At 42.7% G+C, this 23820-nt stretch overlaps 1 protein-coding gene across 1 annotated transcript in view; it reads right to left on the reverse strand.

Annotated features, from left to right (window-relative positions):
• rptor (regulatory associated protein of MTOR complex 1) overlaps positions 1-23820 on the reverse strand; it is a 292628-nt gene that overhangs the window by 131692 nt on the left and 137116 nt on the right. The window contains exons 8-13 of the mRNA XM_033044242.1: positions 18784-18884; positions 17765-17909; positions 12560-12635; positions 8379-8480; positions 3504-3587; positions 1481-1591 (exon numbers count right to left, since the gene is read on the reverse strand). Of these exons, the coding sequence (XP_032900133.1) occupies positions 1481-1591; positions 3504-3587; positions 8379-8480; positions 12560-12635; positions 17765-17909; positions 18784-18884 (619 nt within the window). The remainder of the gene's footprint in view (positions 1-1480; positions 1592-3503; positions 3588-8378; positions 8481-12559; positions 12636-17764; positions 17910-18783; positions 18885-23820) is intronic.

A 23820-nucleotide genomic window follows, 5' to 3' on the forward strand; every position in this document is an offset into this window, starting at 1 on the left:
CCTTTTGGTGTTTCCGCTAACAGCCTGTATTATTCCAGCAGCCAGGTGGCTGCATCAACAGCTTTTCACTGCTACAAGGTCGTAAGTTTTGTTTTGAAGGGGTCTAAAGAGGGTAGAATGCCATCTGGGGGAGTCCAAGAGGGGGGGGGGGGCCGATGGAGATTGGAGAAGGGGTCATCCTTCCCATACAAAAAGGCACAGAGATGGAGGCGACGGAAGGAAACCTCTATGTCGTAGCGGGATGAAAGATCTCGATCCGAAACGTTACCATATAACCATATAACAATTACAGCACGGAAACAGGCCGTCTCGACCCTTCTAGTCCGCGCCGAACACGTATTCTCCCCTAGTCCCATATACCTGCGCTCAGACCATAACCCTCCATTCCTTTCCCGTCCATATAACTATCCAATTTATTTTTAAATGATAAAAACGAACCTGCCTCCACCACCTTCACTGGAAGCTCATTCCACACAGCCACCACTCTCTGAGTAAAGAAGTTCCCCCTCATGTTACCTATTCCTTTTCTCCAGTGATGGAATTCTCTGCCTCAGAGTGCGGTGGAGGACGGATCACTGGATACTTTCAAGAGAGAGCTAGATAGTGCCCTTAAAGATAGCGTAATCAGGGGATATGGGGAGAAGGCAGGAACGGGGTACTGATTGGGGATGATTAGCCATGATCACATTGAATGGCGTTGCTGGCTCGAGGGGCCGAATGGCCTACTCCTGCACCTGTTGTCTATTGTCTATGCTACCTGACCTGCTGAATTGCTCCAGCATTTTGTGTCTATTTTCACTGCAACAATCCTGGTTCTTCCTGATCAAATCCTACCCATCCCTCCCCCACCTCCGCTGCAGCTTAAAACTGCCTTACTCACGCGGAACTCAATGTCACAACCAGTGATGCATCAGAACCGTCCTTGTGAAGAGTGCAAAGAGAGGGAATACATTAGAAGACGGGTGGAAATTGACCGCACATTTGCAAAAGGGGGGGGTGTCCAGGACTAGATGGCAGGTGCCCTCGACCTGATGTAACACATTGGCACAGAGACTATCTGAGAAACACAGAAGCAAAGAGCACGGCTTTAAGGTCAACAACATCAGAAGAGGTGAAAAGATTCAGGCTGGTAACAGGGCAGTGAATCATAGAATGGTCACGACTCATAGATAAGAAAGCTAATGACCAGCAGCTTCCACCTTCATTCCCTTCCTCCCAAATCCCACAGCTTATTCTATACATCTAATATTAAATGAAGGCAAAGTCATGTTGAGCCGCACTGTTGAGCTTGCATGCCTTGGAGGGCTCAGGATAGCATCCAAGACAGACAGTTACATAAACATATCACAGAACGCAATTTGTCCCGAAAAACCTTATTTTGCACAAATAAAATACAGTTGCCAAGAAATCAAAACTAACTTCCCACATGAAATGTATTTTCACACATTGCCTCCAAAACACGCAACCATATATTACTCACACTATCCACAGCCAAGATCTTGGCCCAGATGAAGACGAGAAGCGGCCTCAACTCCCGGGCTGAACTCTGAAGTAGTTTCAAAACATATGGAAAAATACCAACGGATAATGCCTGTCAATGAAAAACGCAAAAGGTCAATCTTGTTAACAATATTATAAAACAACATTTTATAAATTGGTTCCAATGTTTAGCGGGACAGGCAGCATCTCGGGAGAGAAGGAATGGGTGACGTTTCGGGTCGAGACCTTTCTTCAGTCTGACGAAAGGTCTCGACCCAAAACGTCACCCATTCCTTCTCTTCAGAGATGCTGCCTGTCCCGCTGAGTTATTCCAGCATTGTGTCTATCTTCAGTTTAAACCAGCATCTACAGTTCCTTCCTACACAATTGTCGGTTCCAATGTTTAGTTTGGTGTATTGTCACCTGTACTGAGGGGCAGTGAAAAGCTTTTTGTTGCGTGCTATCCAGTCAGTGGAAAGACTATACATAATTACAATCAAGCCATCTACAGTGTGGCTACAAGATAAAGGAAATAACATTCACTGCAACATATAGTGCAGTAAAGTCCGATTAAAGATAGTCTGAGGGTCGCATATAAGGTATGCGGTAGGTCAGGACTGCTCCCTAGTTGGTGATAGAACGGTTCAGTTGACTGATAACAGCTGGGAAGAAATTGTCCCCGAATCTGGAGGTGTGCGTTTTCACACGTCTGTACCTCTTGGCTGATGATAGGGGAGAAGAGGGAGTGTCCGGGGTGAGACTGGTCCTTCATTATATTGGTGGCCATGCTGCATGTAGCATGAAGTGTTGATGGAGTCAATGGAAGGAAGGTTGGTTTGCATGATGGTTATGTATCAACAAACTTGCTATGCTCTTCCATGAGTAAACTGCTAAATTCCTCAAAGTATATTTCAATAAGTTTTCCCTTTTACATTCATGTTGAGGTCCCTGGCAAGACTAACGTTTATTACCCGTCTCTAATTATCCTTTGAACTGACTATTTCAGAGGATAATAATGCGTCAGTTCCAACGATGGGTGTGAAGTCGCAAAGACCTGACAGAATTAGGACACCCTTCCATGAAAGATATAAATGACACAGATTGTTTTTCAACATTTCAACAGTTGGCATTATAGAGCAGTTTTTTATTTCAATTTTTTCGACCAATAACCACTGTAACCAATAATCATACTCGAATGCAATGATCACATTCAAAAATGGAACGAATATAGAACCAAAACTGAACTTGTTTGTTCCAAATCAGGAAGTCTCATATTGTACATTGTTTAAATATATCCTCTAATTGGGAAAAGGGAAGAAGATATACCTTAAGTTTAGCTTAGTTTATTGTCACGTGTACAGTGAAAAAGCTTTTGTTGCGAGCTAACCAGTCAGCAGAAACACAATACATGATTACAATCGAACCGTTCACATTGTACAGATATATAATAAAGGGAATAACGTGAATAATGTTTAGTGCAAGATAAAGTCAGTAAAGTCCGATCATAGTCCGAGAGCCTCCAATGAGGTAGATAGTAGTTCAGGGCTATACCTTAGCATAGTTACAAGTATTTGTCATATTTATCATGTTTGAAAATCAGGGTATCAGGGTTAAAGCCCTGTCCCACGGTACGAGTTCATTCCAAGAGCTCTCCCGAGTTTGCCCTGATTCGAACTCGGAGATTGACGGTAATGGCCACTCGTTGGTACTCGGGGCTCTCGTGGACATTTTTCAACATGTTGAAACATCTTCACGAGTCTTCCCCTGCTTACCTGCCGTTAGCGAGTCTTCCCGAGTACCTGCCGTTAGCGTTACGAGCCGCTAAGAGACGTCCCCGAGCTCCAATGTACCCACTACGTTCATTCTCTGTGCTTACCACGAGTTTGATTTTTTTTAAACTCGGGAATGAACTCATACCGTGGGACAGGGCTTTAAGGGAGATGGAAAAGCAAGCAACCATCACATTCCCAAATTGAGGGATAAATAAGGTAATTGAAACCTTCAAAATAAAATTGTATACGTACTAAACTCACGGCCCAGGGACCCAAGTCCAAAAACCTTCCCAGCAAATCCAGTGCTCGCAATCGATGGACTTGACTAAGCAACACCTAGCAGAGGCAGAGGATAAGAAGTAATTAACAGAGCAAATGTGGTTTCATGTGGTGATTTAATCCGACATTGGGTGCAGGCAGCATTATCTACTCTACAGAAGTAAGCAAGCAGCATTATGGAGAGAACTGATGCCAAAACCACTGAAAAAACTTTTTTACATTTTGAACCTACCATCTAACAACATTCTGCTCAGAATGAATGAAGGGTCTCAACCCGAAACATCACCCATCCTTTTTCTCCAGAGATGTTGCCTGACCCGCTGAGTTACTCCAGCATTTTGTGTCTAACTTCAGTGTAAACCAGCATCTGCAATTCCTTCCTACACCATTTGACCAATTTTGCTCCATATCCCACAATATCCTGGCCTAATATAAATCAATCAATCAATCTTGAAAATAAATCAATTGACACATCATTCAGACTATTTTGGGAGCGTGAACACTTCTACCACTGTGTTTCAGACTTATGATCTTTCATCAGAACTGTGAAAGATTTTAATGAAAAGATATTGATCAAAAGCGTTAACTGTTTCTTCCCTCCTAGGTGCTGCTTGACCAGCTGGGTATTTCCATCATTTTCTGCTTTATTTCAGGTTGCTAGCACCTGCTGTACTATTAATTTTAATTATAATTCTGAATGCTTTGTGCCCAGAGTTATTTTATTCTTCATGAATTATGTATATGAATGGATTAAGTCACCATGATTTCTGTGCATATCGTGACTACTTCCTGCAATAACTCGTTAAAAATAATCTTATCATCCTCCTACAGAGTGAGCTGGCGGAGAAGAAAGGTGCCAAGATTACAATTTGGAATTGAGCAGGAATTAGGAACAGCGGGAAAGGAGAGGCAGGGTGATTTAATTGAAATATGATGAACTTAATACTGCAACACATTCATTAATATTACCGCATAAATGGAGTGTTACCATTCTTTGTGGTAACATTGGGTATGCTACATCAAGGGACAGTGATGCAGAGTTTATGTGGCAGGTTAGAGTGGCAGAAAATGCTTACACTTGCAAGCATTTTCCAACCACACGGGTGTGAGTAACACCATATGACTCGAGTTAGAGGTGCAGTCAATCAAGAAGGGAGAGAGGCTTTTGGAAAACCAAACGGTTTGGTGGAATGGAAAAGGAGAGGTGACAAGCTGCAGTTTGGGAGAAGTGTGGAGAAGCAAGCTCGGGCAACGTGGCTCAGAGCAAATTATCTTCACTGCTAAATTTGATTTTTTCTTCCCCCAAGTATCAAGATTGAGGGTTGTGGATAAGCCCTGAAGGGCAAATTTTCCCACAGAGAGGGTGGTGGGTACATGGAACAAGCTGCCAGAGGAAGTGGTCGAGGTGAATAAAATTGCAACTTTGAATAGATATTTGGACAAGTAAGAAAGGTTTTAGAGGATGTGGGCCAAATGCAGACACATGGGACTTATGCGAGTAGGAATCTTGATAGGGATGGACGAGTTAGGTCAAAAAGCCTGCCACTGTGATATACAACTATGACTATAGGATTAGGCCCAAAAAGGAGAACCCTAGGGGGAGAGGAGATGAACAATTCTGTTACAATATGATAACAATAGGAGATTCAACAGGTAGAACAGCAGATAAGGCTTTCTGATGTCCGTGCCATATCGGTGCCTTGCTGCACCCAAGGGCACGGAGGAGTGATATTTATAAAAGAGAGGAAAAGATTTTGGAAGAGCAGAGTGCCAGAGTGCTGCACGTTAAATGCTGCTGCTGTGGGAATGTCATTTGGGCGTAAAATGAGTTCAGAAAGGTTGGAGTGTTTAATGGGGACAGGCACTGGTGATCATTTTCCAATGTTCTATAGATTATGGATCAGTTCCTGTGGATTGGAGGGTAGCTAATGTTATCCCACTTTTTAAGAAAGGAGGGAGAGAGAAAGCAGGGAATTATAGACCAGTTAGCCAGACATCAGTGGTGGGGAAGATGCTGGAGTCGATTGTAAAAGATGTAATAGCGGAGCATTTGGATAGCAGTAACAGGATCGGCCTGAGTCAGCATGGATTTATGCTTGACTAATCTTGACTAATTTGTTGAGGATGTAACAAGTAAAATGGACAAGGGAGAGCCAGTGGATGTGGTGTACATGGACTTTCAAACTGCCTTTGATGAGGCCCCACACAGGAGATTAGTGGGCAAAATTAGAGCACATGTATTGGGGTGGGGTATTGACATGGACAGAAAATTGGTTGACAAACAGGAAACAAAGATTAGGGATTAATGGGTCCCTTTCAAAATGGTAGGCAGTGACTAGTGGGGTGCCGCAAGGCTTGGTGCTAGGTCTGCAGCTATTTACAATATCCATTAATGATTTAAATGAAGGAATTAAAAGTAACTTTAGCAGATTTGCAGATGACACAAAGCTGGGTGGCAGTGTGAACTGTGAGGAAGATGCTTTGAGTATGCAGGGGACTTGGACAGGTTGGGAGATTGGGCAGATGCATGGCAGATGCAGTATAATGTGGATAAATGTGAGGTTATCCACTTTGGTGGCAAGAACAACAGGGCAGATTATTATCTGAATGGCGTCAGGTTAGGAAAAGGGGAAGTACAACGAGACCTGGGTGTCCTTGTACATCAGTCACAGAAAGTAAGCATGCAGATACAGCAGGCAGTGAAGAAAGCTAATTGTTGGCCATAAGGAGAGGAGTTGAGTATAGGATCAAAGAGGTCCTTCTGCAGTTGTACAGGGCCCTGGCGAGACCACACCTGGAGTATTGTGTGCAGTTTTGGTCTCCTAATTTGAGGAAAGACATTCTTGCTATTGAGGCAACGTAGGTTCACCAGGTTAATTCCCGGGATGGCGGGACTGTCATATGATGAAAGAATGTGGCGACTGGGCTTGTAAGCACTGGAATTTAGAAGAATGAGAGGGGATCTTATAGAAACCATATAACCATATAACCATATAACAATTACAGCACGGAAACAGGCCATCTCGATCCTTCTAGTCCGTGCCGAACACATAATCTCCCCTAGTCCCATATACCTGCGCTCAGACCATAACCCTCCATTCCTTTCCCATCCATATAACTATCCAAACATATAAAATTATTAAGGGATTGGACATGCGAGATGCAGGAAACATGTTCCTGATGTTGGGGGAGTCCAGAACCAGGGGCCACAGTTTAAGAATAAAATGTAGGCCATTTAGAACTGAGATGAGGAAAAACCTTTTCACACAGAGAGGTGTGGATTTATGGAATTTTCTGCCTCAGAAGGCAGTGGAGGCCGATTTACTGGATGCATTCAAAAGAGAGTTAGAGCTCTTAGGGCTAGCGGAATCAATGGATATGGGGAGAAAGCAGGAAAGGGGTACTGATTGTGGATGATCAGGCATGATCACATTGAATAGCGGTGCTGGCTCGAAGGGCCAAATGGCCTACTCTTACACCTATTGTCTATGCATCAACGACTTCCAGGATAGCAATCGTGAGATTAATTCACCAAGCAACTGCAGGACAGAATGGGCCAGGAAAATCTGTGTGTCCAATACGATTGAAGAGGTTGTTGCATTTTCAAGGACACTGGCAGAAATCCTGGACAATATGGGAGCAATTTTGTAACAATTAGCTACCTGTAAAACATTACATAATTGGGAATTGAAGAGTAATTTTAATGATAGAGAAAGAGGAGATGGTGCTTAATAAAAGTGCTGAAATCTGAAATAAAAAAAATGCTGGAAGCACTGAGTAGACCTAGCAGCATCAGTGGGAGAGAATGATTCAGATTTAACTACAAAATTTCACAAGGAACAAACACCACATCCTCCAAGTTACGAGATTCATACATAGATACATTACGAATGACACATGAATAATGCCGTTCTCAGCAAACTCAATATAGAATTATACTAAAATTAATAGAGCTTCAGACCAAATTGCACTATTATTTTTTTTACGTGTACGTATGTGTGCGTGTGAGTGCGCGTGCGTGTATGTGTGTGATTATATATATATATATATATATATATACACACACACACACACTGAACTTTTTTTTTCGTTTATTATATTGTTTACAGTGTACTATGTTTACATATTCTGTTGTGCTGTTTTAAGTAAGAATTTCATTGTTCTATCTGGGACGTATGACAATAAAACACTCTTGACCAAATCAGAAACTGTGTTTTATAGGCTTACAACCACAATCTCATTCGACCCATTACAATAGTTAACAGAAAGTTTCTTCATCTCTGATCACATGTTCAAGGATAAAGTATACCTCACAAGGTGAACCTAACTAAACACTTGATCCTTCTTGCAAGGATCCAAGCAGTCTTCTCACACAAAGTTATTGATTTAAAGCTTTAAAATTAAAACTCAAAAAATGATATCCTTTACTTATCAAGCACACCATTGAATGATTTTTGTTTTTTACATTTGTCTCGTGTAAGTCACCCAATGCATTTTAATTTTTGAGCCTTAAAATAATGTCAGTTCTAAAAAATGAAATGAATCCATAATCTAACAACTTTCCTGCACTGTCACAGATTATTTCCTATTTAATTTAGTTTCGACACAGCGCAGAAACAGGCCTTCCAGCCCACTGAGTCAGTGTCGACCAGCGGTCCCAGAACACTAACACTATCCTACACACAAGGGACAATTTTTACAATGAAGCCAATTAACCTACAAACCTGGACGTCTTTGGAGTGTGGGAGGAAACCGGAGCACCCGGGGAAAATCCACGCGTACAGACAGCATCCATAGTCAGGGTCGAACCTGTGTCTCTGGTGCTGTTAATGCATACTTTACACTCACCTGCAGAACAATTGGCAACTGTTCTGGAGGATTCCTGTTCTCAACACCCATCGTTAGCCACACCTGGAATGCTGTCAGTTGCTCGGCAAAAAATGGACTGTGCTGCAAAAGGTGATTGTCATGAATAGGCATCATCATATGGAATTCGCCAACACTTAATTCCACAAATGCTTTCCAAAACCTGATCTAATGAAAATCATTTCATCTTAAAAGGTTCTAATATACATTCAATGCTTGCCTTTGAAAATGGGCAGGCCAAGATGAATTAGCTGGTGAGATGAGGAGAAATTGCTCTTGTCAGAGGGTGGTGAATCTGTGGAACTCTTTACCACAGAAGTCTGTAGAGACCAAGTCAGTGGATATATTTAAGGCAGAGATAGATAGATTGTTGATTAGTATAGGTGTCAGAGGTTATGGGGAGACGGCAGGAGAATGGGGTTAGGAGAGAGAGCTAGATCAGCCATGATTGAATGGCGGAGTAGACTTGATGATCCGAATGGCCTAATTCTACTCCTATTTGCTATTCCTTATGACCTTGTGAACTGGTGGGGAATTAAAAGTTCTAAGAGGTTTAAGGGACACAGTGTAAAAGATTGATTTCAATAAATAAAACTTGTTCCTTCTGCAGATGGAGTAAAATCTGAATATTATAGATTTTACTTCATTCAAAAACACAAATCCCACGAATATGAAGTATGTGTTAAACTTCAGATCTGTTATTTTAATACAATTCTGAATGAAGTCAACAACAGAACAGAAATAAAGAGACCATTACAATATTGAATCCTATTAAGACCGATCTATTTAACACCAGCACCAAACTTGCAGTGTAAGGATATCTTAGGAAAGTAGGAAGGCATTTAACAGATTTTACTTGCTTTGAGAAAGCTTCGTAAATTGGAAGTGGTCTCTCGGGACGAGTGTAAATCATCCCAAGTATCTGACACTAAAAAAGATGTGTGGTAGTTTTCCAAACAAATAATAATTTGTCCCAAAGGGAAGAGGAGTCTTCTATGCCAGTGTCTGGTCTACTCAGTCATATGGCCACTGCGGCAGAGTGTTGCTCAGATACTGTTGTTGCAGAAGAACTCTTCCATCACTCATAGCTTTACATCTGCTCACCCTCCCCATCTCGTGGAGGTGATCACTGTTGTTGCAGCAGCCTCTAAGGCCAAAGTTTGTTCAGGAGGAATAATGTCTGCATTTCCAAAATCTTGGGTGAAACTGATGTAAATGATTTGAGAAAAATGCTTTGATATTGGGTACTGATATCAATTGGAACTTTAATCCATCGCGCTAGAAAAGTAAGGAATCACTCAATCAATCCTGATGTTCTCTGCAGTCTGAGCTATGGCTTTTTAAAAAAGGCATGTAAATATCCCGGGGGATGCTTTTTAATCCAGCGAGTGTCGACAACTACACTTGCAATCGGAATTTACAGGAAACTATAGCAAGACATTATGAGGCATTAGGAAAATAATGGACATCAAGTCAAGAAAAGTAATCAATGACAATCACACTAATACTTTATTATCCAAGTATGTTTTGCAACAAACAAGGAATTTCATTTGCCAAGCCAGTCATACAAATAAAAAGCAATGGAACACACAAAACACATTTTAAGATAAACATCCATCACAGTGACTCCTCCACATTTACTCACTGTGATGGAAGGCAAAAAAAATCATTCAATCTCATCCCTTTGTTCTCCTGTGGTCGGGGGCCTCCGATGACGGGATGATCTAGACTCCCGTAGCCGGCGGTGTTTGGGCCCTCCCCGTTGAGGCGATCAGCTCCCGCATCAGGGGGATGTCAGCTTCCCCGCGCCGGACGATCGAACCCTTCTCGGGGGTGGTCGAACCTTCCGCGACTTTGGAGCTCCCGACATTCACGGCCTCTCCCGAGACTGCGAGCTCCCAATGTAAAGTCTGCAGGCCGTGGTTGGAGCGATCCCAGGCAAGGGATCAACTCAGATGCAAGTCCACGCACCGCGGTGGGGCCCAAGGCCAGTCCGAGGAGGCCTCCAGCTCCATCGATGGTGGGCCGCACAGTGACCAGAGAATGCGATCCGAAAATTAATCGCATCTCCAGCAAGATAAGAAACTGGTAAAAAGTTTCCCCTGATCCCTCCCCTACTCCCACATAACACAAATCGGAGAACATTTACACAAACTTTTAACACACACTAAAAAAAATTTTTAAAGACGAAAAAAACAACAGACTGTTGGTGGGGCTGCCAATCGTGTGGCACCCCTGGTGGTAGATATGTGTGGAGAAGTTACCAAGACCTTGGTCTAAAAGATAGATTCAATGAAGTATGTGATTGAAAAGCATTTACAATTAAAGGCATCGGAGAATTGGAATGCAAACTATACCAGTAAGGTAGGATTGATGAGCAGGTGGGATGCAGCAGCGATAGATCAGGTAGTTTAAGCTTTGGGTGCAGTTAATATAGACATAATTGACAATACACCTTTTTGCAAATTCCTCACGTCTTCTCCTAGACACTGCCCCATCTTGAATAACGTGTACCTTGCAAAGACTGAGACCTTTCTTTAAATAATTATTTTTTATTTAGTCCTAATTCCTTTACCGTGCCCTTGGCAAACGTCAATAATAGTTCCAGAACACAACACAATGAAAGCCCTTTAATGATTAGCAGTTACCAAACTATTGCGATTTACCTGCCGCACCAACTGAATTAGTGGATACACCTAATGCACCAAACACAGCCATAAGTTTTAGATCATTGAGGTAGGAGAGGCATTTTAATAACCGACTGAGTTGAATTAAGCCTTCATCTCTTTCAGTTGGGGGAATACGTAGGAAACCACATCTTGGAATTACACTAGATTGGCTGTAATATATAATTGGACTCTATTTACACTACGCTACCTTGGGAAAGCAGCCATGTTAATCAAGGACCATTTATAAGAGCGGTGGAGCACTCTATTCCCCTCGGGTGGAAGATTCAAAAGCTTGAAAGCACGTACCACTAGATTCAGGAACAACCTCTTTCCTGCTGATATGAGACTACCAAACATAATTCACACACGCTACATGTGTAGTTCAGATCTCCCAGCCTACCTCTTTGTAGTGTTTGCGTTTTTTTTTAATCTGCACTTTCCCTGTAACTTCAATGCTGTAACACTAGTTCAGTTTAGTTTATTGTCACATGTACCGAGGTACAGTGAAAAGCTTTGGTTGCGTGCTAACCAGTCAACGGAAAGACAATACATGATTACAATCGAGCCATCTACAGTGTATAGATACACAAGGGAATAATATTTAGTGCAAGGTAGAGCCAGTAAAGTCCGATCAAAGATAGTCCGAGGGTCACCAATGAGGTAGATAATAGTTCAGGACTGCTCTCTAGTTGTGGTAGGATGATTCAGTTGCCTGATAACAGCTGGGAAGAAACTGTCCCTGAATCTGGAGGTGTGCGTTTTTACACTATACATTTTGCCCGATGGGAGAGGGGAGAAGAGAGTGACCAGGATGCGACTCGTCCTTGATTATGTTGCTGGCCTTGCCGAGGCAGCGTGAGGTATAAATGGAGTCAATGAAACGGAGGTTAGTTTGTGTGATGGTCTGGGCTGCGTCCACAATTCGTTGCAATTTCTTGCGGTCTATTACACTATATTGTGCACTCTTGTATTTTAGTCTTTGCACCAGCTGTTCTTGAGGAGAGTTTAATTGTACTCATGTATAGTTTGGATAACACACAAAGCTTTTTTTCTGCATCTCAGTGCACGTGACAATAATGAAGTAATATCGATAAACATTGCCCCTCTCATGCCCTCAGGATAATCACATCCAATAAGTATTTTGAGTATAATCAATGTTGCAGGAAACCTACGAGACTAAGCACCAGGAGCTGGAAACCGATTTGGCGAGACAGCTTTTTCTTCAGCAGCATGGGTGCAATGGGCTTCTTTCCATGAATATCATTGAGATTCCATGAATGCTAACAAATGTAACATTTCATTCAGTAAACTCATACAGTGAGTTGGCTCCAACCAAACAACTGATGACCAATACTTACAGCTGTGAGAGTTATTGCTTCAATTATTCCACATTATATTAACCAAAACAACAATTGTCGGATATGTGGTGTTAAAGTGCTTCCATCTGAAGAATAGCTCATTATGACGAATGTTTTAATAAGACGGCCAACTCACCCTGAAAGCTGTTCCCTCTTCTATAATGGTGGGAAGTTGGGAAAGGCAAATATCCACAGCGAGATCCCAAGCTTGCCTGCAAAATGATTTACAGATACAAACATTAAAATATTTGAGAAAGAAAGGCATGCATTGTTCCATAGTTTCTTTCTTTACGTCCCTACTGCCCCCTTCGAGGTCAAGTTGATGATGAGACACTCCATTTCCACTAAATTGCTGGTTAACTAACCACTTCTTTGTGCTCATCCCTTCTGGCGCAAAATAGCTCCAATTCCTCAGGTGGCTTCTTTTAAAACATGCCCTAGAAGTAGTCAGCAGGTTAGGCAGCATCTGTGGAGGGAATGGATAGGCGGTGTTTCTGGACGGGATCCTTCTTCAGGCTGAAGAAGGGTCCCGATCCAAAACATCGCCTATCCATTTCCCTCCACAGATGCTGCCTGACCTACTTACTTTTTAACCTACACTTAGTAACCCACAATTCAGCCCAGTTAAGCAATGATTTTAAAATTCTCTTCTTTGACGTTTAAATCTCTCCAAAGTCTTATGTTATCCCATCTCCGTAATTCTATTAAGCACTACAGCCTTCCAAGATTTTCTAATATATCCGCATCGTCAAATATGTGTCCATCCCTGATCACCTTGGTTTCATCTGCCAAGCCGCTCCCTTCATATTCCATCCCAGAAACTCTCCACCTTCTTTCCCTCCTTTAAAATTCTTCAACATCACCTCTTTGACCAAGCTGTGGGTCATCGGGCCTAGTAATGCTCACTCGTGCAGCCCAATGCCATGTCATAAAAACAATGTTCCTATGAAATGCCTGCGGGCATTTTCCTATGTTCAAGGTGCTATCTAAATATACGTTGTTTTTGAAAGGAAATGCGTAGTTACATAGAAACATAGAAACTAGGTGCAGGAGTAGGCCATTCGACCCTTCGAGCCTGCACCGCCATTCAATATGATCATGGCTGATCATCCAACTCAGTATCCTGTACCTGCCTTCTCTCCATACCCCCTGATCCCTTTAGCCACAAGGGCCACATCTAACTCCCTCTTAAATATAGCCAATTAACTGGCCTCAACTACCTTCTGCGGGAGAGAATTCCACAGATTCACCACTCTCTGTGTGAAAAAAGTTTTCCTCAGCTCGGTCCTAAAAGATTTCCCCTTTATCCTTAAACTGTGACCCCTTGTTCTGGACTTCCCCAACATCGGGAACAATCTTCCTGCATCTAGCCTGTCCAACCCCTTAAGAATTTTGTACGTTTCTATAAGATCCCCCCTCAATCTTCTAAATTCTAACGAGTACAAACCGAGTCTATCCAGTCTTTCTTCATATGAAAGTCCTGACATCCCAGGAATCAGTCTGGTGAACCTTCTCTGTACTCTCTCTATGGCAAGAATGTCTTTCCTCAGATTAGGAGACCAAAACTGTACGCAATACTCCAGGTGTGGTCTCACCAAGACCCTGTACAACTGCAGTAGAACCTCCCTGCTCCTATACTCAAATCCTTTTGCTATGAATGCTAACATACCATTCGCCTTCTTCACTGCCTGCTGCACCTGCATGCCTACTTTTAATGACTGGTGTACCATGACACCCAGGTCTCGTTGCATCTCCCCCTTTCCTAATCGGCCACCATTCAGATAATAATCTACTTTCCTGTTTTTGCCACCAAAGTGGATAACCTCACATTTATCCACATTATACTGCATCTGCCATGCATTTGCCCACTCACTCAGCCTATCCAAGTCACCATGCAGCCTCCTAGCATCCTCCTCACAGCTAACACTGCCCACCAGCTTCGTGTCATCCGCAAACTTGGAGATGTTGCATTCAATTCCCTCGTCCAAATCATTAATATTAGGACATCAAGCTGGCCAATGCATTACAAACAGCTATTTGCTACATCTATGTTCAGAATGTAATGGTACAGCACAAGTACACTATAAATCCTAATGATATTAAAGCTCTTAAAGAGGATAATTTTTTTGCCTGATGCATGCGTCAAAATGTAGACCATTCAAATGCATTAAGCTCAGTCATAAATCATGTGATATTGAAGAGGAGGGAAAAAACTGCAGATTTGCGTCAGATATCTGCCTGGTCTTTTCCATTTAATTCAAATAAACTAAATAACATGACGTGGATCCTTTGACATGAATGCCTGGCCCACTAATAATTGAAAGGACATTTCAATGTTAATTCTTAAGGCCAGAAAACTGGATTTGGTGGGGATTAAGAAACCAAGGCTTAGAATCAAATTTTGATCCAGTGCAGTGCATTGATGTGCACAGCTGTACACATGACATTCACTTTGGAAGCACAGACTTAGAATTACAGGGCCATGCACATTATGTTACTTAGGCTCTGTTCCAAAAATCCTAACGTGGATTTGCTGAATATAGACTAAGCATTTAATCAGTCAAAAGTTTCATTCTAAAAACGCTTTCCTAAGCCTCTGAAAAACTCACATTTGTATTATAAATAATTAAGACCAAAGGGTTTTTTGACCAGAACCAGTGATGTTCGTGCTACATCAATGCTGGCTCTTAGATACAGCAACACAAGATTACTTCTGAAGCTCTCCATTGCCTCAGCCCTGCATGAGGCCCTGCTTCAAACATTCATCACCTTCTCAGTATACAAAACGCCAGCTGAAATGTAGACACAAGAAACTGTAGATGCTGGAATTTTGCAGGTCGGGACCAGACTGAAGAAGGGTCCCAATCCATAATGTTGCCTATCAATGTCCTCCAGAGATGCTTCCTGACCCGCTGCGTTACTTCAGCGGTTTGTGTTCCGCACTAACTAAAACATATTCACTTATCTTTTTTCAGTTTGATCAATTTAAATTCAGAAAATTGAAATGAAAAATGCTACAAAATGCTCAAAATCTGAAATGAAAGCAGAAAATAATGCACAATTTCAGCAACGCAGACTGCGTTTGTGGAAAATACAACAGATTTAATGATTGGGTTGATGACGTCGTTCACAACTGGGCAAGGCAGTGGAGATGGTAGAGCTGCTGCCTCACAACGCCAGAGGCCTGGGTTCAATCCTCATCTCGGGGGCTGTCTGTGTGAAGTGTGCATTTTCTCCCTGTGACCACATGGGCTACCTCCAGGTGCTCTGGTTTCCTCCCACATCCCAAAGCCGTGTAAGTTTGCAGGTTAATTGAATGTCAATTGTCCATAGTGTGTAGGGAGTGGGGAAGTGGAATATAGGACTAGTGTGAATTGGTGATCAATGGTCGACGTGGACTCGGTGGGCCGATGGGTCTGTTTCCACGTTGTATCTCTAAAACTTAAAACTTGAACTTAAATGTCAAACTGCAGAGAAAGTTGGGGGTGGTTGCTCAAGGAGAATAAAAGGAAGACTGCAATAGATTGGAAACAAGAAGCGATTGAAAGTCACAAGTGCCGATGGTGCTGGATGAGAGAGAATGATGCACAAATGTCTGGAGATTATGCAAATTGGAAGAGATGTTAAATGTGACATAACAAGAGAACAAGATTTTTTTTTTAATCTGAAAAATAAGGGTAGAATGGCTGATCATCTGAAATTGCTGAATTTAATGTTGAGCCCTGAAGGCAGTAACATGTCAAACTTGGAGAAGAAATGCTCTTCAATTTGTTGTTTTAAATCTTCATTGAAAGAGTTGTGAATCCAAAGACAGAAGCAGGAATGGGGTGGAAAGTTTAAGTGACAGATGACCAGGAGCTCAGGAATATATTTGCAGACTGAATCGAGAAGTTCTGCAAACTCATAATCACCTTGTTACTGACTCAACAACTCGAAAAACAATGCCCTTTGCAAACTGGGTGAGGCATAACACAATCAGTAGGACGGACTCTCATTCCACTTACTTTAGCGCACAAATGAAGGTTGTGATTCAGTGTGGTACAGTGGATGTGTTGGGCTAGCACGGATGCATCTTTTGGATGATGCATTAATACAAGGCTTTGACCGCACTCTCAAATGGACTGACTGTATTCAGCAGCAATATTTTGAAGAGCAGACAATCTACCCCAGCACCCCAGTTAATATTTATTTCTCACCAACAACTGTGGAATATTTGATCATTACCACTGCCATTTGTGAGAGCTGGCTATTTTCAGATTGATTTGTAAGGTACCCAGGGGTGGGCAGACATCTTAACCTTCTTGAGTCCTGCCCTTATTCAGGGAGCATTAAAATTCAACACTTGAAACCAAAGCCTGGACTCCACTCTCCTCCAGCTATGAGCATTCACTAAGGAGCTGAGATTTATAACAATATCCATAAAAACCTGAAGGAAATTCAAACCATGACATCTACAGAAAAGACGTTGAGCCATTTCCAATATTTTTTTTAAACTAGCATGAACTTTAATGCATCAACATTATATTTTGTTTCTTGGATAACGCATTTAGACTTTAGAGATACAGCACGGAAAAAGGCCCTTAGTTCCGCGCCGACCAATGATCACCCTGTATACTAGCTCTGTTCTACACATTAGGGACAATTTACAATTTTACCGAAGCCAATCAACCAATAAACCTGTATGTCTTTGGATTGTGGTAGGAAACCGTAGTACCTGAGGAAAACGTGACCATGTGGTCACGGGGAGGACGTACAAACTCCCTACAGACAGCAGCCGAGGTCAGGATTGAACCTGGGTCTCTGCCGCTGCAAGGCAGCAACTCTACCACTGGGCTGCCCTTTAGGTAAACTGAAGTTCTCAAATCAATCTATTGGGGCAGGAGTCTTTTTGGACATTTACTTTTAAGAGGAGCGCCTTTGCGCTACCTCGGTAAGGCCACCAGCATAATCAAGGACATCTCATCCCAGACACTCTCTCTTCTCTCCTCTCCCATCAGGCTAGAGGTACAGAAGTGTGAATACACATACCACCCAATTCAGGGACAGGTTCTTCCCAGCAGTTATCAGGCTTATCCTATATTATCCTATCACCAACAAGAGAGCGGTCCTGAACTATCATCCATCTCATTGGAGACCCTCGGACTATCTTTAATTGGTCTTTACTGAACTTTATCTTGAACTAAATGGTATTTATCGTGTATCTGTGCACTCACTGTGGACAGTTGATTATAATTATGCTGACTGGATGGATAGTCTTTCTGCTGACTGGAGCGACGAAAAAGCTTTTCATTGTACCTCAGTACACACCACAATAAGCTAAACTAGCTATCTGCGAACTCACCACATAGCGTGCATGTATGTCGGAGGCAGACGAGGACTACTGACAGGGGTACAGTTGTAGGACCTCATAATCCGTTCAGCTAAAAGAAAATTGCGGAATAAACTGGCAACCAGCAGGTCCTGCCGAAACAATTTTTGGAAGAGATCTATGAAAACAAAAAAGTTAGTAATGCTTTTATTGTTGTTTACAATATATTAGGGTTTTAAACTGCATGAGTGTGAAGCTGATGACTAATGCATTGCATATTATGCAGCTTGAATTAAAGTACTTTCATTTCATACGGAGAAACTTTAAGCTGATGACGCCATGAGTGATGTTACACTGATGCTGTAAATTTGCATCTAATTTGCTTTTACAGCAAACCCTCGCAATAATGGACCCCCATATTGTGGATTTCGGATGTAGAGGACCGAGGCTCCAGTGCCACTCCACTTCTGCCAGTTATCTGATGAACTGGAACCAGGTGATGTACTTCGGGTTGCAAGAGAGGAGAGAGCGAGCAGCATGAAGGACCCGTCCCTGGCGCTCCATGCATGAGGCTGGAGGCTCTGCTGCTCCCTGGCCTTTGAATTCCCACTTGTTTAAACTGTCTCCTCCCATCCCCCAGCCTTCGGGCCCCTCCTCCTTTTTCCTTTCTTCTCCCCAACCCCCCCACCACCGATCAGTCTGAAGAAGGGTTTCGGCCCGAAACGTTGCCTATTTCCTTCGCTCTATAGATGCTACTACACCCGCTGAGTTTCTCCAGCTTTTTTGTGTACCTTCGATTTTCCAGCATCTGCAGTTCCTTCTTAAACACAATATTGGACAAATTCAGTGTGAATGCCAGGTAATATACTATTCAAGCCTGCCCACTGTTGGGCAGGCTGCTTGCACTGTGCAAGATTGCAGGGAGAGTGGAGGAAAACAGTAATTATACTTGTGGAAGCAACAGCTCAAGTTTAAACAAATCTCCTTATGGCAATGAATGAAAAGCAAATGACTTATCTGACCTACCACTGAGAATGGAATAGACTTCTTACCTCTGGGTAATACATTCCACGCTATAGTGTCCGTTATGGCTGTAAAAATCCAATTGAGTTCTCCGAGAGGTGTTCGCCTGTCATTGAGTCTTCCTGGAATTCTACATTAAAACAAAACAACAGTGAGAATTGAATCAAGAAATCAGAAACTGCTGCTCAGATTTCAACATACAGTAGTCGGCTTTCCATCTCGAAATGTAACCATGGACACAGCCCTTAAAATGTCCAACCATGCTAAAAATCAATACTACGTTGCAGGTGGGACCAGTAATTCAATAACCCGCTTCCATCTTTACTCAAGCATACCTGCTCTTCTTCGGTTCAGAGAATGTTTCAAACCACAATTACATAAACACAGCAGGCCAGAATTGGTCATTGTCTCTACATAGGATTTGTTTGAATGCCGAACACAAACCAAAGCTTTCTAGATGGCAAGAATGCTGAAAATGAATGGTCAGAACCCAATAAAATCATTTATTTTACAAAGAGAGAAATAACATTTGGATTGTTTAGTAAAATACAGTGTTCTGCAGTAGTTTAAGGCAAGAAACCGCTTTCTTAAGGGCCTGTCCCACTTTCACGAGGCAATTCACGAATTCTCCCGAGTTTTCCCCTGATTCAAACTCGCAGAATGTTCGTAACGAGTCCGTAGGAGTTCGTAGATATATAGTAGCGGCTCGTTATGCTAGCCGTAGGTACTCGGGGCATCAGGTAAGTCGGGAAGTTTTTTCCAGCCCGTGATAAATGTCCACGAGTAAAAAAAGTCGGGATGAAAAAAATTGCAGCTTTTTACTCGTAGTTAGTTCGTGGGCAGACCGTAGGAGGCCGTGAGGGTAGTCGTAGGTAGTCGTGGGTACTCGTAGCTCGCCGGCAGCTGGACAGAGAAAACAAGGTGAGTGGGAAAAAAAGCTTAAGTCAACATCAGCACGTGACCTCTGTCACTCCAGTTCGTGAGCATATGACCGGGAAGGTCGTAGGAGTCCGTAGATTAACAAAATCTTGATTTTTTTTTTTTAGGTCCTTTAAACTCGGCAGATGTTTTGGATGAAGTCATATAAAGTGGGACAGGCCCTTTAAATTAACATTCCTCAGACAAAAAATGAAATATCTTTTTCATATATTTCCCTCGAATTTCATGTCACATTCATTAATTACCACCACAAAGTTTGTTAAACTCTAACTGTGCAGAAAGAATATGCAGTACATTCTGAACATTTCTCTTCCAACTACATGACTCTCTTAAAAGGAGTGAGATACAAAATGCTCAAGTATTTCAGCGGGTCAGGTAGCATCCATGGAGAACGTGAAAAAAGTATTTAGCCCAAAGCAGGGTTCCGACCTGAAACATCACCTATCCATGTTCTCCAGGGATGTTGTCTGACCACTGAGTTACTCAAGAACTGAATTTTCTCCGCAAGCCCACATCTGTAGTTCCTCATTTCTACATTTTAACTGCAGGGAATACTTAGCAGGTCAAGCAGCATCTATAACAGAGGAAACAGAGTCAAAGTTTCAGGTCAATGACTGTTCAATATGAACTGCTTCTGGTTTCCAGCAGTGTCCCACAATTTCCCAACACAATTTCTACTGCAGCAAGTCTACAATGGATGAACTAATTGGAATGTCTGAAGGCATTCGTCTGCGTTCGGCATCTTCATCTTGTGTTAGTACACTGTCAGTAACTGGAGAAATTATTAATGTCAACTTGTCTAATATATCCCGAGATACAAGGGGCGGCACAGTGGTGCATCTAGTAGAGCCACTGCCTCCCAGTGCCAGACACCCAGGTTTGATCCCGACCTCGGGTGCTGTCTGTCTGTGGAGTTTGTATATTCACCCTGTGACCGTTATTCACAGAACAAAGAACAGTACAACACAGGAACGGGTCTTTCAGCCCACGTTTCCTCCCACATCCCAAAGACGTACAGGCAGTCACGATGGCGCAGCAGTAGAGTTGCTTCCTTACAGCAAAATGCAGCGCCGGAGACCTGGGTTTGATCCCGACTATGGGCGCTGTCTGTACACAGTTTGTACGTTCTCCCCGTGACCTGCGTGGGTTTTTTCCAAGATCTTTGGTTTCCTCCCACATTCCAAAGACGTACAGGTTTATAGATGTTTACAGCTTGATAAATGTAAAAATTGTCCAGGATAAAAAAATTGTCCAACTTTTAGTAGTCTCTGGTGGACTTTTCGGAAGGCACAATGTACAAGGTACAAGGTTTGCAAGTTGTTCGGCCCTGTGTAAATTGCCCCTAGCGTGAAGGGAGTGGATGTGAAAGTGCATAACATGGAACCAGCGTGAATGATTCATCAATGGATACTATGGTCTCGGTGGGCCGAACGGCCTGTTTCCATGCTGCATCTTTCAATTGATTCAATTCAATCAATTTGTAACAAATCTTGGAATCTCTTTTGGAAAGAATTGAGATCATATTCTTGGAGAGAAATTGCAATGCCCAATACTGGTCAATTATTTTGGAAAGTGAGAAATAACATTCGGATTGATTTACCTTCAAAGCCAACGGATAGGGCAGAAATTGTAGCTTCAAAATCACTACAAGCAAATGAGGTCTAGCAGCTGAAAGTACATTGTGTGTGGCAGCATTAACCAATGCCAGCCCAAGAGGTTTAGGTCAATACCACCCATACCTCGCTCCCCTTTGGATTGTAACCTTGTCGTGGTCGGGGAGCTTGTGTGTCTCAGTGACCCCTAGACCGATGCCAGCGGGACATTCGTCTCATGTTAGGGTCTCCCATGCTGGACAGGTCGAAGGGTAGAGGCGAGACGAAGAGCAATCCACTGGTCCTCCAGGTTGGAGTTTGAGCACAGGGCTAACAACCCTGTCTCGTAAAACAAATATGTTATGGAGACAGCAATTGAAGGAATCAACACTACTGGGCATGATGGACTTCCAGGGCTATCGACAGATGTTAGGAAATGAAAACAATGGACCTGACCTGGGGTAGTTTCCAGAAGCTAGCCCAGAACAGAGAGGAGTGGAGGACCTTCGTTGCTGCCCTACATGCCAAGAGGCTTAATAGGCAGTAAGTAAGTACCCATACCTGGCAGGCAGAAGAGACTTTAATGAGAGTTGTTAGTTAGCAGTTAAAAATGTTTAATCCTTTGGTAGGGTATATCATTACCAACCGAGACCCCTAGCAAGGTTCACCATTCAGGTTAGTTCAAGTTAATCCTTTCAAGTTCCGCTGACGTAGAGATGGTTGAAAGCTTCAAGTTCCTCAGAGTAAGAATCGCCAGCAACTTATCCTGGACTAGCCATATCGAAGCAATGGCCAAGAAAGCACGCCAAAGCCTCTACTTCTTAAGAATACAGGATGACTGAGCAAGTCCCCAACAATGCTCACCAACTTCTACAGGTACGCCGTGGAAAGCATTTTATCGGGATGCATCACAGCATGGTTTGGGAACAGCTTCATCCAAGACCGCAAGAAATTGCAGAAAACTGTGGACGCAGCCCAGACCCTCACATAAACCAACCTCCTCCCATTGACATTTCACGCTGCCTCAGCAAGACCACCAGCATAATGAAGAAAGAGTCATACCCCAGTCACTCCCTCTTCTCCCCTTTCCCATCAGACAAGAGGTGCAGAAGTGTGAAAATGCAAACCTCCAGCTTCAGAGGCAGTTTCTTCCCAGCTGTTATCAGGCAACTCCTACCAATAAACTAGAGATCGGTCCTGAGCTATGATCTACCTCATTGAAGACCCTTGGACTATCTTTAATTGGACTTTATCTAGCACTAAACGTTATTTCCTTTATCCTGTCTTTATACACTGTGGACACCTCAATTGTAATCATGCATAGTTTTTCCGCTGACTGGTTAGCTCACAACTAAAAGCTTCACACTGTACATCAGTGCACGTGACAATAAACTAAACTAAAAATTCATTGTACACAGACCAAATCCTAACACGCCACAAAGCCTCGCAATGGAGGGATCTTGAGGTCACAAACTTGGAGGAATAATCAGAGGAGTACTCGGAGGTCCATTGGTATCGAAGGTCATCGTGGACTTGGTAGGCTGAAGGGCTTGTTGCAACAAAGGGCTAAGAACAACAAAATATTGAAGTCAAGGGAATGAATCTCTATCACATCATGCTTTGTACTGAATACATGCCAGCGCACCAATAACTAGACCAATCAAACTGTACTCAAAAACCAGAAGAATTTCGACTAGTGGTTCAATTCTCATCCCCATAAGCAGGATAAATATTTTGACTGGTTGTCAAGCAACCAATTATGCTGCAGTTACATCACATGTCTGCAATGCAGCAACTCTGTACTGCCTTCTTCCTTCACAAATCAAAGGCAGCACCTTGCAGTGTTACCACTGGGACTTCTACTGATACAAGGTGATGTTATATTTGGATGGCGGAAGCATTAGTGGAATAGATTCTGCACAGAATGACAAACACAGCACACTAACATCATTCGGATCAGTACTTTGAGTAATCAAGCATGTCCGAGCAAATCTCCTTAGTATTAAATCTCAATGTTGTCCTATCTGCCACCTTAGATCACCCTGGGCAAATGGAAAGCACAGCCTCAGGGCGTTTGCCAGATAACACAACCCAAAGGTGGGACCCACTCTTCTGTAGACAATATAGCTGCCATAACCTATCTGTGTAAGAAAGAAGAAGGGTCTCGACCCGAAACGTCGCCCATTCCCTCTCTCCAGAGATGCTGCCTCACCCGCTGAGTTACTCCAGCATTTTGTGTATAACCTGCCTGTCATGTGTTGCCTTTTGTAAGAAAATCATTGTCACCTGATATTGTTAAGATTTCATACACAGTGTAAATTTAAATTTTATGTGTGCTTCCGTCCCAGAATTACAGGAGGTTCTCAGGCTTGGAGCGTTTAGTTTAATTTAGAGATACAGAGCAGAAACAGGCCCATCGGCACACTGAGTACTCGGTGCACAGTAACATTACCCTACACACTAGGTTTACAATTTAACCAAGGCAATCAGTCTACAATCTATACGTCTTTGGAGTGTGGGAGAAAACCAGAGCTC

The sequence above is a fragment of the Amblyraja radiata genome, chromosome 26, assembly GCF_010909765.2.
Source record: "Amblyraja radiata isolate CabotCenter1 chromosome 26, sAmbRad1.1.pri, whole genome shotgun sequence".
Taxonomy (NCBI): domain Eukaryota; kingdom Metazoa; phylum Chordata; class Chondrichthyes; order Rajiformes; family Rajidae; genus Amblyraja; species Amblyraja radiata.